Source organism: Pezoporus flaviventris, unplaced genomic scaffold (assembly GCF_033815535.1).
Source record: "Pezoporus flaviventris isolate CSIRO_AGI_PZ_B2104156 unplaced genomic scaffold, CSIRO_AGI_Pfla_v1 ptg000036l, whole genome shotgun sequence".
Classification (NCBI taxonomy): Eukaryota; Metazoa; Chordata; class Aves; order Psittaciformes; family Psittacidae; genus Pezoporus; species Pezoporus flaviventris.
This window is the reverse complement of record NW_026892584.1, coordinates 8,845,615-8,862,621: the sequence shown is the minus strand read 5'-3', so window position 1 is coordinate 8,862,621 and position 17,007 is coordinate 8,845,615. Positions and strand designations below refer to the sequence as shown.

General features: G+C 38.1%; 1 protein-coding gene across 3 annotated transcripts in view; it reads left to right on the top strand.

Moving 5' to 3' along the window:
• The first annotated feature begins 1,819 nt into the window (after window positions 1-1,819).
• USH1C (USH1 protein network component harmonin) overlaps window positions 1,820-17,007 on the top strand; it is a 48,163-nt gene continuing 32,975 nt past the window's right edge. For all 3 annotated transcript variants that reach the window (XM_061463000.1, XM_061462999.1, XM_061463001.1), the window contains exons 1-8: window positions 1,820-1,894; window positions 5,895-5,962; window positions 7,954-8,097; window positions 8,559-8,697; window positions 14,887-14,995; window positions 15,100-15,124; window positions 15,810-15,867; window positions 16,621-16,724. In XM_061463000.1, coding sequence (XP_061318984.1) covers window positions 1,859-1,894; window positions 5,895-5,962; window positions 7,954-8,097; window positions 8,559-8,697; window positions 14,887-14,995; window positions 15,100-15,124; window positions 15,810-15,867; window positions 16,621-16,724 — 683 coding nt within the window. In that variant the 5' untranslated portion in view covers window positions 1,820-1,858. The remainder of the gene's footprint in view (window positions 1,895-5,894; window positions 5,963-7,953; window positions 8,098-8,558; window positions 8,698-14,886; window positions 14,996-15,099; window positions 15,125-15,809; window positions 15,868-16,620; window positions 16,725-17,007) is intronic.

Sequence of the window (17,007 nt, the reverse complement as noted above, 5' to 3'; positions counted from 1 at the left end):
CTTTATTCATTATCCCTTAATGCCAAAAGTAGCAAACAAGGACTGAAACTAGTTTAAAGCCAATTTAGAAACAATTTGATTTTTTGCTATGAAAGATTTCATTATACAAAACTAATAAACAGTCAAAATTGTACCATATTTTATTATGCCATATTTGAAGTAATGAAACTTAAGAACCATCTCAAAAATAAACTTATTACCAAACTTCTCATTTTGGAGCATGGGATAGCTTTGTGGGTTTGTTTGCTTTGTATTTATGCAGAGCAAGGCACAGGAATCCATGTAACAGAGCAGACTAACAGCCTGCCAAGCTCATTAGCCTTTCTGTGGTTTATCCTTTACCTGATGATTCAGAGCACTTTTCACATCACCAAATGAAGGTAATTCCACAGTATTTTACTATTTGGAGGAGTTTCTGACTCCTGGGAAAATTATCTATATGAATAAAAAAGTTACTTTCCTTCAAATGTACATAACTTTCAGCTTATAAAAGATCTATTTCTGTAATCTTCTAGAACTGGTTGATATCAATGACTGTTACAGTCTGTATTTAAATTTCAAGATAACATATATAGTATTTTATGTGTCCTTTAAAATTTTATCTCCTTCCTTCTCTTTTCAAGTATAAGACAGTTTTGCATACACAGGGAGACATTCTATAGCTGTGTGTCTAATGCTTGCACAGAATATCTTTTCAATATTGTGTAGTACTGGAACTCGGGTAGAAGACAAATGATTTGTGTACTAATAGTTGCCCTTCTAAAAGGAAATTGTTTCCTGAAAGCAGGTTTTATATTTGTACACAGGCTTAAAATGCATTCCTCTCTTCTTCCTGCCACCTGATCTGACAAATGGATAGTGTCCATACCACTGAAATGTTCCCGTACAGCAAAGTCATCCTCTGACAGGAGTAAGGGCAATTTCTGAAGGAGCTAGTGTGGCTTACAAAGATTATCACACAGGATTCCAGTTGTATTTGGCAGTATGAAATTTTTTATTCATGGCTTTATATAAATAGGTTTCCACTACTGTGCTTACATAAACCCCTTTCTCTCCGGAGTTATGAGAGTAAAGGAGATTCTGCATAGAAAGAAAGAGAGACATACATTAGCAAGTCTTCTCCATTTGCTTCCAGCATCGATTGCAGAAGTTTTTATTACTGTGTACTACAGCAGGAAAAGTGGGAGAAGATGAAGTTCCCTCAAAGAGATTAGTCTGAAATAGGCTCCTTTTCAGGTGCTCTGAGCTTGATTGCTACATAGTTACTCACTGCAGGCATGTCAGAAGAGAGATATGTATGCAATAATACCCTGCTAGTGGGAAAGGCTGGTGGAAATCACTTATGCAGCGATAAGTCAGATTCACCCCACTTACCTAAAAATAAGATAATTAGATTATTTGCAGTAATGCAATTTATTGAAGCAAACTATATTTTTCCCCTCCCCCCCCCCCCCCCCCCCCCCCCGCGGGTATTTGTATGCTTTAAAGTTCACATCTTCGTGCTTTTCTTAACTAGTAGGGCTAGTGACATATCTACAAATACACAGGAGAATTTTGGATGTGAGCCCTGTGCCCTATGAGACGCACCCGTTGTAGAAGCGAGCCTAGAGAAAAGGCCAGGCAGCACACATATGCGGAGGGGGAGCTTTTCTCTTTTCCCTTTTCTCTTTTCTTTCCATGTTGCTGTGGTCTTAAACAACCACAGCCTGGGGTCGCAGGGAGGTTATCGCTGTCCGGCGGCTCTCACTGCTAACGCTGTTCGGCACGAGAGCGGCGGCGGGCGTGCCTCCCACAGTCCCGGGGCGCGGCCTCGCCTGCGCAGCGCCCGCACCCTGCGCAGCGCCCACTCCAGCGCATCATGGAGCGGCGGGTTGCCCGTGAGTTCCGGCACAAGGTAGGAGCGCAAAGCCCACGGCCACCAGCGGCGGCTTCACTGGGCGAGTGCTGGCTGTGAACATAGCTGCTTCCCCAGGGCCGGGGTGAGGTGAGGCGAGGCAAAGCGCTGGGCTGTGACACGGCCCTTGCCACCGGGAAGGCCCGGAGCGTGCTGCCGGCACTGCCCGCAGCAGAACTCTGCCTCTGTAGCGGAGTGAGAGACGGGAAGGCAAAGGTTCGGGGAGCTTGGCGCTGCCGTGCCAATGGCGGGGAAGGGGATGGCAGCCTCTTACGAGCGGGTGGTTGTAGAACTTGAAAGCCTGGAGCAAGGAGGGAGAGAAGAGGCAGAACATTTTCCCGGTGCACGAGCATTTTCAGGGCTTGCTACAATTTATTTTAATGTCGTGTAGGAAATGTGGCACCTATCCCAGTACAGGGGAGGCAAAGGTGCAGGTGCTGTAGTCCAGGCCCAGGCGGTTCAGCCGCTGCTCGGAAGACTTCAGCTCCACCTTAGCATTAACGCTTGCGATTGTGCATGTGCAGTCATGTACAAATACACTTGATACATGGAGCGACTCAGTCTGCCTGGCACGTCGTTTTGTCATTTACCCAGTTAAATAAGTACTCAGTGGAGCTCAAAATTGCATGAGCAAAGTAAGCTCAGAAAGCAATCTTTAAGGAAAGGTGGGGGGAAATGGCGTATGTGTTTATGGTTTTGCATAGCCATTTAGAACTCTCGGACTAAAGTTTTCTGTACAGTTTTGTGGGGCTTTTTTTGTTTTAGGCAGGAGACTGGGTGTTTTGTTGTATTTTTTTGTCATCTTGAGAATAGAGTTTCTTCGAAGTGATGTAATGTGTTTTATAGAATTATCACCTGGTAATAAATCCACTAACTAAAGAATTGTTAGGATGATGTACAGTGGCTGAAAAAAAAAGAAAAAAGACAAACCCAAACAAACTCAGCTATATGATAATCTGAAGTTCAAAAACATTAAGGAGTTGGATATTCCATAGTGATGACTCCAGACATCTGGCAAGTATTTCTGTCTTGCTGCCTATTACTGTATAACTCAAGTGGGTTGTGCAACATATCTATAAAGACTCTGGTTCCTAGGGAGATGATTACCATCTTGAACTTTAAACCTTTTCCCTTTCATTGCTGTAATTCAAAAATCAATCTAGTCCCACCCCTGATAACAAAAGACTTATAATCAGCATATGTTGTTGCAAATTTGTAGGATTCATATCTGAGTAAAACCTTTATCTGAATGAGAGGATACTGGAACAGGTCTTTCCTTTAAATTATTTTTAGCATCCTGCTTCTAATGGCCTCTGTGGTAATTTTAATGTCTTGGATACTTACTTTTTCTGTGTCAAAACAGTGAAAATGCTCAGCCACAGGATCTGAGTACCTTCAATTATTTGCCACTTTATTATTTGTTTTTCTTAGTAATTTTAATCAGTTCTCCCTATCGACCAAGCAGCAATGCAAAATATTTAATATATGCAAATAAATTGGCTAGTTCTTAAATTTCTCTCAATAGGTTTTCAAACTGTTGTAGCTTAAATACACCTTTATATTATTCTTTGAAAACTGACAGGTTGGACTAGTGCTACAGTAGTGCATAACTGTAACCTGAACTTTGTCCACGCCAAAAAGTGCTTCCCTCCCCCCCCCCCCCCAACTTCTGTTCTACTGAATAAGCTTTCATAGGCATGTTGCCAGATTTTATTTTTCTTTTGTGTACAGATGCAATGAACTCATTTATTTCTATGAAAAGCAGTGCAATTTATGTAGTGAGAAACAGAGCATAAGCAATTCTTTGTGATCTAGGATTGTAAATTATACAACTAATATGAAGATACACTTAAATAATCACAGAAAGGTTGAGGCTGGAAGTGACTTCTGGAGGAAATCTGCTCCAACTCCTCTGCTGAAGTAGGGGCATATAAAGCAGTCTACCTAGGACTGCGTTCAGATTTGTGTGTGTATATATATGTGTATATATATGTGTGTGTGTATATATATGTGTGTATATATATATATATATATGTTCTTGGATTGAAAGCTGTAAAATCATCTTTCCCATAACTCCACAGCTATTTTCTCAAGAAATAGGTACTAAAATACTTCTCTGATCCAAGTTATGACATGTTATCACTGATGGTTTTGGGTTTTTTTTGGTTGGTTGGTTGGTTTGTTGGTTTAGTTTTTTTTACCTTAACATGCAGGGGCATGGTTTTTTAGGGTTTACAAAAAGTAGAGTCAGCTCTTAAAAGGTGGTGACAAGCCTAGATAAAGTGTATGTCTACGCTAAGACTCTGTCCCAAGGAACTAATGAATAGGAAAATGGTAAGAGATGCAGGTGGCTACAAGGAAATGGTAACTGATGGAGTAGAAGGCAGCAGGAAAAGAATGACCTAATTACAGAGATGGCCTAGGAAAATTAACCCAGCTGTAGCATTCTGAATATATAAGAAGTCACTTGGGTCATTGTTTTTGTTGGAGGACAGAGAAATCGCTGGTGCAGGGTGAGAAATGCAGGAAGATTGAATATTTTTTGAGGAAGAAATGGCAGAATCTGGATGTAGCCCTCCAGTTCCTGAGAGGGAGTGGAAATATGTCCATCAGCTAACATATCAAGTGTAAAATGTACTGTTGTTACTGGTTGTTTTCCCAATCAGGAGAAGAGATGATGATTTTGTTCTTTGCTGTGTAGTGCTGATATGCTTAAACATTTGAGGTTCTTCATGAGACACCATTCATACAGTACCTTAGCTAACACCAGAACCAAAGCTGCTTTATATGTTATATTTTTCCTGATGGAGAAGGGAAAAATATATGTTGGACTTAGTTTTATATGTATCACCTTGCCTTGAGTCTATATACAGTATTGGTGAACCAGTCAGTTTTGATTGCAACTACTTTATTTCATTTCAAGGCAGACTTTCTCTTTTGTGTTTTGAAATTCACTGTGAATCAATTGGTTTACTCACTAGTATTACTGTCAAGCAATCTTGTCCTGCATGTAGCTTTATGGCTTCTAGGTGTTTTGAGGACACAAGTAATGGAAAACAACCTGCATGTGGAGTCTTGCTGGTTTTAGAGACCCAGGAGAAACAAAGTGAATATGAAGCATGTATTTAGTTTAAAATATAATAAGAACTGCTGGAAATCTAGAAAGAAATGGCCTTTCTTTAAGTATGCAAATTGGTCCTCAGACATCACGTCACAGTAATATTAGCCTTTAGGTCAGATGTAAATTGTTTTCCTAAACATTAAGCTTGTCCAAATGTAGAACTAATGTGATGTGACATCTCACTGAAAGCAGAATCAGTGGGGGTCTTCCTGTCACTGAATATAAATTAAACTCAACAAATGAGAATTCTTGGGATTTATTTTTTTTTTGTTTCATTTTACTGTAATTATCCAAGAGCAGGCATAGTAATCTGACACTGGTTTAAGTAAACGCACTATTAGTGGGGGAGGAAAGAATAACTAGCAAGTTCTGTCATTTAGGAGCTGGAGCAAAGAAGAAGAGAAGTGCAGCAATTTGTGTAATGTTGCAAGTGAGATTCTGAAATCAGTGGTTTGGATGACGGAGCATAGATTATAATCGCCTCAGTGTGGTGGTTTTATCTGTAACAGCATGTGCTATATTAATGAATGGCCAAAAAGTTTTCTGAAAACATTTATTCAACAGTACAGTGATTATCAGGTAAGGTAAATGTGATATTATTGTAATAATACTATTGCTGAGGGGAAATCTAGTATACAGAATATATCGATATTTACCATGTTGTCCAATTGTTATCATACTGACTTTAGAATCTTGTTATAAGTTTGACACTGTGAGGTAATGCTGCATTGCAAAACTGTTTATCTCTAAAAAACCCAAAAAAAAGTTTTTTCCTGTTGACAAATCCTTAAGCCATATAGCAAATATTTCAAAGTCTTCTGTGTTCCACATTTGTGGCTATTTAGTCAGAGATTCACCATAATGTCTTTGGGCTTCCAGGTTAATCTACTAATTGACAATGAAGCGGAGAAGGATTACCTTTATGATGTGCTGCGGATGTACCACCAGTAAGATCTAACTTTATATATGTTTGTGTAGGATTTTACTAATGCTTTTTAAATGTAAAGAGTGAATATTTGAGATTTTAAATGTCCTGCTATATGCTGTTAGGTAAGTAGTTGTAGTTTCTATCCTGTTTAATAAAGTCTTATATGTTTACAGCATAGCCTGCAGACAGGGAAGGAGTATCTGTAAGCTGTAGAGTTACTTTGGTGTATGACTTGGCAGTTTTGTAGAAGAATTTAGTGGTTCTTACCGGGGAGACAAAAGGCACCTGGATGATAAAAACTGTTCTGAGGAAACAGAAAGAGAGCATTAATCAAATTCATTAATATTTCCAAGTAATGCGTATTTATTTGCAAAAGAGGCTTTCACTGAGTTTACTTTTGCAAGTTTTTTCTAATTATTCAGCTAAGAATTTATTTGCAACTGCTTTATCTGAAGGCTGAAAAAATTTAGTCTGGGAATCTCTTTGGCATGTTTAACAGCCCTGGCTTATTACAACATAATGTGGGGAAAAAAAGGTAAGGTGATAGGCATATTACCAATCCTTTTACTAAACTGATTTAAACCACGATTGCTTAGGACCTGTATCATTGCAAATGAGATCAGCCTCTGATCCATTGTTTTTCAAAGAAGATGAGAATGTATTTTCCACTCATCGAAGACAGGTGGCTCTGGTAGACATTGTTTCCATTCATATCTTAATAGCATCTCAGCTGACTGAAATGTAGATGTTTCCATCTGATATTTGCACTGAGCTGTAGTTATGGGTGTATTCAGCTGCATATCTGATTCAGTTTCACTCAGGTCTGTCTAATTGCTTCTCTATTCATAAAGCCTGTTTAGAAAGCCAGTTGATTCAGTAGCTCTTAATTATTTAAAATCTTCTTGCAGTTACAAAATTAACAATGCATATAGTAACTTTTCTTCAATTTCCAAAATTGCAATGACTTGAGCAAAATTTCCAGTATCTTTGTGAACATATGTTGATAATGTGTCACTTTTTTGGAATACATTATAAAGTATTCCAGGGCAAATTACATGCAGTTGCTGTTGGAGTTCATGTTTAATGTCTGCTTCACGGTGAATAGCATTTCTAAGAGTATTTGGCCTTTAATCCCACGTAATATGCATTCCTGATCTGTATTTTCATTGCATATGCCTCAGAAATATTGTATGCCAGGAAGTGCAAATTATGAGAGAGGGAACAGCAAATAATATCGACTTAAGTTTAGCTGGATGGTGTGTAGGAATAGCTCCACTGAACCCTAGGGATATGTCCCTTCTACTCTTGCAACAAAGTGCATTTTCTAGACCTATAGCTGTCTCAGTGCTGACAATATCAAGGAGATTACTTTTGATAGCTCTCATAAAACAGATGCTCACAACCATTTAATGTCTGTTGATTCTTTTTAATTTTATTTAATTATTATTGGTTCATGGACCTTCAATTTGATTAAAAAAAAAAATAAATAAATTAAGACTTAAACCAAGTCTGCTCAAGCTACTGAGTACTGTGATTTCTTTCCTGGATAAAGCAATTTGTTGGTCCCCTAAGTTCAGGAAAGGAAGGACCTTGTAGCCTTGGCCTGCTTAGAAGGATTCCTAACTAGGGAGGAAACAAAAGCCTAGTAGGCAAGTGTATCTGATCTGGGAAGTTATTTCCAAATGGTTACATAAATCTTTTGGTGTCTCTGAGGATGAAATAAAAGGTGTTACCTGTAAAAATGATGTGCATGACCTTAAAAGATAAAGGCAATATATAGGAGATATAAGTTATTTTGAAGCAGAATGTTTTTATTCCTCTTTGCTCACAAAAGATGTGCTTTCTCAGGGGCTGTTTTGCTTTGGTTAAATCAGCATCTGTATGAATAACTTTTTTAGTAGGTTGAAGGGATATGCAAATATTGAAGCCACATGTACAGCATGTTATTAAACAATGCTTTGTGTTGGTATGTTGATTAGCTGTCCTCGTTTTCTCCCTGTGTTGTTGTAGATCTATGAATCTCCCAGTACTTGTGGGGGACCTGAAACTTGTGATTAATGAACCAAGCAGATTGCCTCTATTTGATGCCATCCGCCCACTTATCCCATTAAAACACCAGGTGGAATATGATCAGCTTACACCCAAAAGATCACGGTAAGAGAATGCAGAACAAGCAGGAAATACTGACTGAGTTTTCAGATAAATTCTGAGTAAAATATTAGTCACCTTTTTAGAGATGGGCAGAATTATTTTACTTTTGATATATTTGTACAGTTCTGAGCTACCTGAAATCATTTGCCAAGTAGTTTAATCTATTAAAAGCAGGGTAAGGGAGTAAAACCCAGTGCTTTCCAGCTGAAACAATCTTTTCTCATTTTCCCTGAATTTAATAATAATAAAAAAAAATCTTACAGCTCTAACCCTCTAGAAGTAGCCAACTTCAACAGTCCTTATGTCTTTTCTTATGAAAAATACACAGCCTTCCAAACTTCAGTCTGCTTGCCTTTTTTATACATAAATGTTACAAGAGAAAATTAATGCATAACTTTTATATAAAACATTATTGCCACAAAGTTTTACACAGCTGAATAGTTGAATATCTTCCATTTTTGCAGAAAGCTGAAAGAGGTGAGATTGGATCGTTTGCATCCTGAAGGACTTGGAATCAGTGTGAGAGGTGGAGTGGAATTTAGCTGTGGCCTCTTCATCTCCCAGTTAGTTAAAGGAGGACAGGCAGACAATGTTGGACTTCAGGTAAGAAGTCCTTCATACCTGCTGTGCTGCAAAAAGCCTTTTTCTACAATATCAGGGAAGTAGTCAGCAAGAATTGTTCTTTAATGTTAAGAAGTTGCTATTTCTAAGGTGCTCATCTCTTGTAATAAAGTTCATAAAGTGTGTAAATCAATGTCATAGTAAATACCATTATACCAGTGGTGAATCAGGTTATTAAAACTTTATTTCCACCATTTTTGGTGATAGGTAGAGCTTTTTTCATGGGAATATGATAGTAACTGAAGATAAAATGGCTTTCTGGAGTGTTTTTTACTTCATGAGTTCCAGTAGTTAAACAGATGGGAAGAAAGATCTCTAACTAGACTGTGGCAGAGTGTTTTAAGTTGCCAAAATCTGATTAAATATAGAACAGAGCATATAAATACTAAAAATGTTAATTCTTCATTGTACAGATATGATTTGTGTAATGAAGTGTTTATTTCAACTGAATATATAAATTGTGGAGGCGTTGGTTTATGTAATGGAAGTATATAAAAGAAAGAATTTATTTTTAACCATTTCTGGTATCTTTTGTACTGCACAGAATTGTGCTTTCAGTGATTAAATTTTAGATACATGAACTGTAGCAAGGTTGGTAAGAATAATTATGTATAGAAACACATTTTTAATAAATCAGAAGTTATGCAATTTGCATTAATTTTTTGGTTTTTGCTGTTTTTTGAATGTGCCATTTCTTGTACATATGTCTTGGTGAAGAGAGAAATGAGCAGTTGCTGTGGCAAATGCCTGCATCTTTCTGTGCTTTCAAAGCTGATAAGGTGTATTAAAGGTCTGTGTTTCTAAGTAGAAAGGCTATTATTCCTGGCTAATTTTAATTTGCTGAATGTGAATAGTTGTTGGAAGTATCAATGTTTAAGGATTATATTTAACAGCAGTCCAAAACATATTAGACGTTATTAGACAAAATGGCATGATTCACAATAGTGTTTGATTAAACTAGTGCATTTCATAGATATGCCTCAGTGTAACCCCACAACTCTCTTAGGTGAAAAGAAAAAGAAATTCTCTTTCGACAAAGCAGTCACAATTAGGGTTCCATGTTTGTGTAATTCATGCAGAGACCTTTATAAAATTTCTATGTTTGCATATATGCACGTGCCCTTTTTGAGCATTCATACCTATATATCCCATTCAGAATCACCATGGAATTAGTCTAATCTTCTGGCAGCTTGCTCTGGACAGATGCATGACTGACTCCCTGGATGCTTTCAGAAACTCCTTCTTGGAACAAACCTATAGATTCAGAGAATACACCCCCACATATTCTGTATTTAGTTAGAATTGAGAGGGCGGCATAGGACACTGCAAACACTGTGCTGGATGTGTTGGTAGCCTACTTTTAAGCATGGGATTTGCTAGTGGGTAACTCCAGAAAAGGGTGTTGATGCACCTTCACAGAGTTTGCACTACAAAAGCTTTCGTACCTTGTGGTGCTACATGACTCAGTGAGAATGGGAAGTGTAGACAAAAGAGTTGTTCCTGGACTGTGATCAGCTCAGTAGAGAGATTCCAGCTGCATCTTTCCTCCGCTGATAGAAAATTGAGAAAAAGACCAAGACCAGTCACTTATGGTTCTTGAAAACATCTCCTGGAAAATACTGGAAGGCATTAATGATGCTGAGAAATAAAGGACTTAATACCCAGTGTCTTAAGCCATCAAGATTCTCTCCTTGTTTCAGATTGTTTTGTACGTTGGATAGATAAGGAGTTATCCTCAGTTGTAAGGATGCCATTCTTTTTCTTCTTTTTTTTTCAGTACACAGAAAGGCTTTTCTGGCTCTTTGGGACCGGGGTCATTGTACTACATGTTGGTGACAGTGAATTGGGTTGTAAAGGATCTTTGGGCTGGGTTGTACTCCAACTAAGAACTAATGAGTTTGGCGACGAAGTAGGGACAATAAGGGGGAAATATGCTTGAGACTGACTATGAATTTGTCAGGGTTAGGTTATATGTATTAGTATGAGCAGATGGTGCTTTGCAGCTCGTATAACTGTCTGACTTATGTTTTTTGATATGTGGTGTTAAAGCCCAGCCTAAAGTCCCTTCATAATAGGTGGCACTAGGCACTTTCTGAACCCGAGTGAATAACACGAGCTGACAGTCAGTCCATTGTTCTAAATTGCTGTCTCACAGTAACACCAACTGCTTCTGAAATTTCATCCACCTGCTTTATTTAACTAAATCTCTACACATTTTTATCCCAGAACTGCTGTCTGAGAAAAGTATAATGATCTCCTATTAGACTGTCAGTTTATGTACTGCGGCTTTAAAAAAAAAAAACATCTGATTCATTTACATGGTTTCTCCTTTAAGTAGTTTCCAAGTTAGATTAAAACGGCTGAATGGTCATGAAGCCTCACTGAGGCATTTGTAATTTTGATTCTTTTTTTTGATTGCAGGTTCTTTAAAAGGCAAGTCAGTATTTTGTCCTTTCATGAAGAAATGTTCTTTACCTCCCCCTCTCTACCTCCCTTTCTGATTCTTGTGTCTATGGGGATTTTGTTGAATACCAAGAGATAGAGATTGGTATGAATGATGAAAGTGGAAGAAGTATACAAAATGAGAAATTTGAAACAGTGATGTTACGTAAAAAACCTTCAGTTTCCTGGAAGCACTAAATATTATATTTCTTATGTTAAAAGTTACAAATAATAGGCTTTTACTTGAGTAAAGTTAGGCTTACAGCTTTTCTTTTGGAAGTCTGTCATCTCCCTGTTTGATAGGGAAAGGGGAAACAGCTATATAACAAAATAAAGTTCACTGTTTTAGTCTGCTCAATCCTGCAGACTTTTATTTCTAATGCTTTTGATTCAGAAGGTTGGTATACAGTGATTCGAGTACAAAAGTAACAAAACATGAAAAAAACCCCTATGAAATACCTCAGTGTATGAATACTTTTTTGTTGTTGTTGGTTTTTGTTATATGTCTATATGTCCCCTGTAGTTCAGCCCAGGTTGTGGTATTTCTAAAGCAAAGTCAGTCTTAGTCAGTCAGTAATACAAATGTCATTAGGATGAGTGAAGAATACTAGACTGTCTTTTCATGTCATCTCAGAAGCTCAGCAAAGAGAAGTATTAAAAATACCTATATGGAAAAAGTTCATTTCCACATGGGAGGAAAAAATTAAAATATGCTCTTGGTTGCATTTATAATTTTGTAACTGTGTGCCTCTTGGGGAGATGATACAGTACTAAAAGATACGATTCTCAGTGAACGATGACATCCTCAATGCAACACTAGTTCTGCTGATACAGAAGCTATATGGAGACTCACAAATGGCATTGCAATTTGCAGTCCCAAAACGGGGATGCTTCTGGGTGTTAAGATGTTGCAGTAAATAACAGTAGGTTAGGTTACCATTTTAAAAAGCTGGATTTGTGCAAACCCAAGCTGCATGGTCTTTTATAACCCGTATGATGCAAAAGATGCAAATGAAAGAGGGAATCGTGAACTAAAGACAGACAAAAAGCCCCACCACCACCAAATATGTAAGACCAACAGAAAAGTCCAGGTAGATCAAATGAGGTCAAGATTGTACACTTCAGGCTAAGTAGTTATACATAAACTTGTGGTATTTTTGCAAGTGAGTAATCCAGAGAGAGGTCTCTGGATGGGGTAAGCTTTTTGAACATTTTATTACTGATGAACTCAAGCTTCCTTTGAAAAGCAGTCATCACTTGCTTTCCTGCTGTTTCCTAGAATAACAAGCAGAATCCGAAATAGGCTGTCTTTACGCACAGTGCCATAAGTCTGACTTAGTTCCAAGGCATTTTGCTTCTTGGCAGTACAATTGCATTGCCAGTGCTAGTCCCAGTCCTTAAAACGCATTATTTGCAGTGGGTTTCCTGAAGTGCTGAGGGCAATGGAACTGATCCAGACTAGCTGAAAATATGGTGTTTGTATTGGCAGGGGAAGGAGGCCTGCAGTGACACGGTGGCCAGGCCTGTGGTGTGGATTGGTGGGGTGGATATGGTTTTGAATGTTTGTAATAAGGTGGACATGGTTTTGAATGTTTGGAATAAGTTTAAGTGAGTGCTCCCTCATAGTAAGAGCTGTCAGACGTGTGACACTAAATCACTTTTCCTTGTCTGATTCTGCATTTTTACCCGAGATTTTACGCTCAAAAGCCATCGGTACTGACTTACTTCAGCTCTTATGAAGCATCATATTAAAAACTCTTACTGGCTTAAATGGAAACAGTCAAGCTCTTAGGAGTGCTGTGAGCTGCACGCAGGCCACTGCCCTGGGTGAGATTTTTGGGTGTCCAGCAGGTGGGGCAGCAGTCCCACCGGTTGGGGCTGTGGACCACAGTCATCTTCAGCTTCTGCAAGTGTGTTCTCTCCTGCAGGACAGTCACGTACTGCATTCTCTTTGCTTTTGTAGGCTTCTGGTGCTGTGTTGGATCAGATAACTTCAGTGGGGAGGAAACTGTGCTGCATGAGCTATGCTGGTAGAACAGTGTTAAAGTTGTGTGTACTGTTGGAGAGCATACGGCACTTCCCAGACCAAGTAGAAAAAAGTGTGTGGAAAAGTGAAGAAAATAAATGGATTTATTTGGGGTTTGGTTTTTTTTGTTGGTTGTTTTGGTTTTTTGTTTGCTTGCTTGTTTGTTTGTTTTTTTCTGAACAGATCACAGTAGGAAGACTTGATAATACTTACAATAACCAAGCAGAAGGTCATGGCATGCCCAATGTCCTGACACCCAAGGTTTGTGTTAACCTGTCTCTAAGACACAGGCCATATTGAGTAATTCCTACTTCCAGTTCCACTCCCTCCTCCCGCATAAATGTGGTGATGGAAATTTAGGCTTTTGGTGCTGAGCTGTGCAATGCCGTAGAGGTCTCCAGCAGTGCCCATTTTTTACCTTAAAACTGTTAACAAGGCACAAAGAAGGTAGTCCTCAGTGAGCTCAACTGTGACTTCTTCACTTTTTCTCAAACACAGATACTCCCCTCAAACTGGTGTGACAGAGAAAACACTGGATACACTGTGTCATTTAGTCTGTGTGGGCAGTAGATCACCTGCTTAGTCTAAGACTGGTGGTATTGTCTTCTGTCCTTCCAGTGACAGAAAAGTTGGAAAGTTTCTATGGGGGAGAATGGAAGTATATGGCTTAAAAAGGAGGAAAAAAAAAAGGTTGTTTTTTTTTTTTTTAAAATTGGGTCACAGTTACCTAAGGTGGCACAGTCTTAACAAGCATGTTAAAGGTTGATAATTATTGTAATATTGTGAATATTGCAGTGGATTCTTTAATTCCATAAGCAGATAGTGGTTTTTTTTGCTCCACCTTAGTTGGGCTGAATCAAGCTGCTCATTCTGTTGTGTTCCTGCTGAGACTTCTGTGCCTCCTGCATTCTGGAAGAGCTAACCCTTCTGATCTTCTGCAGCTGCAATTGAAAGTGTTTCACAACTGATCTTGGTACCAGTGGCTGATGCACCAGCAGCCCCAAAGCAAGCGTATGAAAGGGAAGTTCCCCTCAGATCAGAGCTAGCATAGCCAGAATCTTGTATTAAGTAACTTTCACCAAACACGTTATGGTGAACCTACCCCTTCCCCTAAACTCTTTTGCCAATGAAGATGTTTTAAAATCTTGATTTGTAGTATAAGGACCTTTTCAAAACTTCAGTTCCAAAGCACAGAGCCCCTCAGCAAAGTAATTGTAGATTCTCTTTATTTATTTAATTTTTTTTTAATGAGTGTGAGAATGCATTCCACCCAAATTTTATTGTTTACAACTAGGTGCTTTGGCTTTGCTGACACTTCAAATCAGCTTGATGCAGATAGCAGCATGGAAAACTCAAGCCTAAACTGAAATGTAGCATCTTGGAACTTTAGTCTTTAAGTGGAACATGCAAGGCAGTCATTAACTAGGGATAATAGTGCCATGAAACCAGACATATTTGTGAGAAGGCACACAAAGTTTCATTGATTAATAACAAACTCCTGTTCTGTTGATGTTCATGAGAACTTTTGTGAACTATCAAGATGGCATTTTGACTGGACACTACCTGGAATTTACAAAGTATTCGGGACTCAACATCATCAAACTTTTGCATCAAAATGATTGTCAGATTACATCACTGTTTAAAAACCTTTTAATGTTAATTCACAGTTTATTTTTTTTTTTCTTCTCCCTTTCATCTTTTAGGTTGGAGATGAGATAGTTCGTATAAATGGATATTCCATTTCATCATGCACACATGAAGAAGTCATAAATCTCATTCGTACAAAGAAAATAGTGTCCATAAAAGTAAGACGTAAGTAAAAAAAAAAAAATCACCTGTATCACTGAAGGCTGCTGTTAATAGATTGCTGGTGATCTGTAGAAAGTGTGACGTAACAAAGTGTTTTTCTTTTTCAGATATTGGCATGATACCTGTCAAAAGGTAACCATATTTGATTTGAAAACAGATTAAGTGATTCATTTTCACATTGCCTCTTCAGTACCCAAAGAACCTTTGTGTTTATGTGTATATGAAAATGTGTGAATGGGCATCTCTGTAGCTGATTAAAAGGTCATGTCCTTTGTGATAAACAGGCAGATTTTAAGACAGTTGCCTACTTAAATGAACCAAATTCTATTTTCTTATTATTCATGATTTTACCTGGAAATTTCATTATCAGTGCACCTATCTTAACAGAGCTCCACTTCTTCTTTGTTAAAAAATATTTGAGGATTTCTTCAGAACTTAGAAGATTTTCAATTTATTATCCTCTTCCAATTGCTTTGAATATTAATGATGGGAGGTGTCTCTTTTCTTAGACATTTATATAAGCTATTCAGGTTGTTCGGCTCATTTTCTCACTCTTTCTTAGAGTTACCCAAAACTTATTATTTCACTTGAGGTGTTTTTCTCAATTTTACATATGTCCAGCTTTACTAGCCAAAATAGTTGTATGCTTGTTTGTTCTATTTAAATAGCTGGAAAATAAACCAGTAGTTGTGGATGATATTCAAAGGAATTTGTGAATTCTTTTGTGGCAGAATAGGAGGCCCCATTCCAAAGTCGCTTCTTTAATACATGCACATTTATTTTGTCCCCAGTAACTTAAATTACTTTTCCCTTCCAGTTCAGCAGATGAACCCCTTAAATGGCAATATGTGGACCAGTTTGTGTCAGACTCTGGGGTAAGAGATAAATATGTTACTAAGATGTCTTCTGGGAAATGTCTAATGGCTCTGACACGCTTTTTCCTCTGACCTTATCACAGAAGTTATTTTACGTATTTCTGTAATGCAAGATCTTGTTGCAGATGTTGTGGGAGAAACATTTGTTGTGGTGTGAAATGATTCTAAGCATCATTAAGTAAGGAAAGGGCAGGATACCAATGAGATATCTTGTACTCATCAATTGGTGCTTTATTTTGGTTTGGCTTATTAACTTATCAGGCTACAGTTCTTCTGTATAAATCTTTAACAGACTGTTTGGCTTATCTTAGCTGTATTAGTGGTGTCATGGCAGGTATGAATGCAAGTGACTTCTGTGGGTTGCAGAAGTGAAAAGGGAGACCACAATTACCATTCTTTTGCTTTCAGGAAGAAATTGTTAAATAGCACTATCATGTATTTTTCCAGCTCTTTTGTCAGGGAACATCTAAGTTATTATTTTGCTGTATCAGTTTCCTTTATTTTTTCTTTACCCTTTTCTGAAGACAAAGTTTGACTAAACATTCTTATCCAAATAGAAAGATAAGTTCAGTCTTTCACCTCAGCCATGTAGCTCCACTGAAATGACTGTACTTGATGTTCTTCTCCAGTGGATCCTTTGAAGAATCTTATCTTGATGTTGGCAGGGTTTTTCCTGGCTTATTGAAATTCTGTAGTAGTCTTGATACAAGTTGTGCATGAGTAACATCTGCTCCACTTTTTAACCCCCTACAGGAAGGAAAGGGCAGTGTTGCTGGTCTCGCTTCTTGGGGAGGGAGAGACAATAAAGAGAAGAAAGTCTTCATTAGCTTGATTGGTACAAAAGGCATGGGATGCAGGTGGGTACATGTTATTTAATGTCATTTATGTCTTATTTAATGTCACTGGCTTGTTCAGTGAGACATCCAGGGCAGTTACTTCCATCCTTCACTAATATCATATCAAGAAAATGAACATCCACACTGGATCAGGAAGGCAAACTGGAAAAGGAGGGTATGTGTGGCACACCTTTGTCTAATAATATATAATCATAAATGCTTGTGTTACAAGTTCTGACTTAAAACCAAAATAATCTTTTAAAAGTAAGAGCAGGCTAGAAGAGCAGGCTGGAAGTGAGATAAT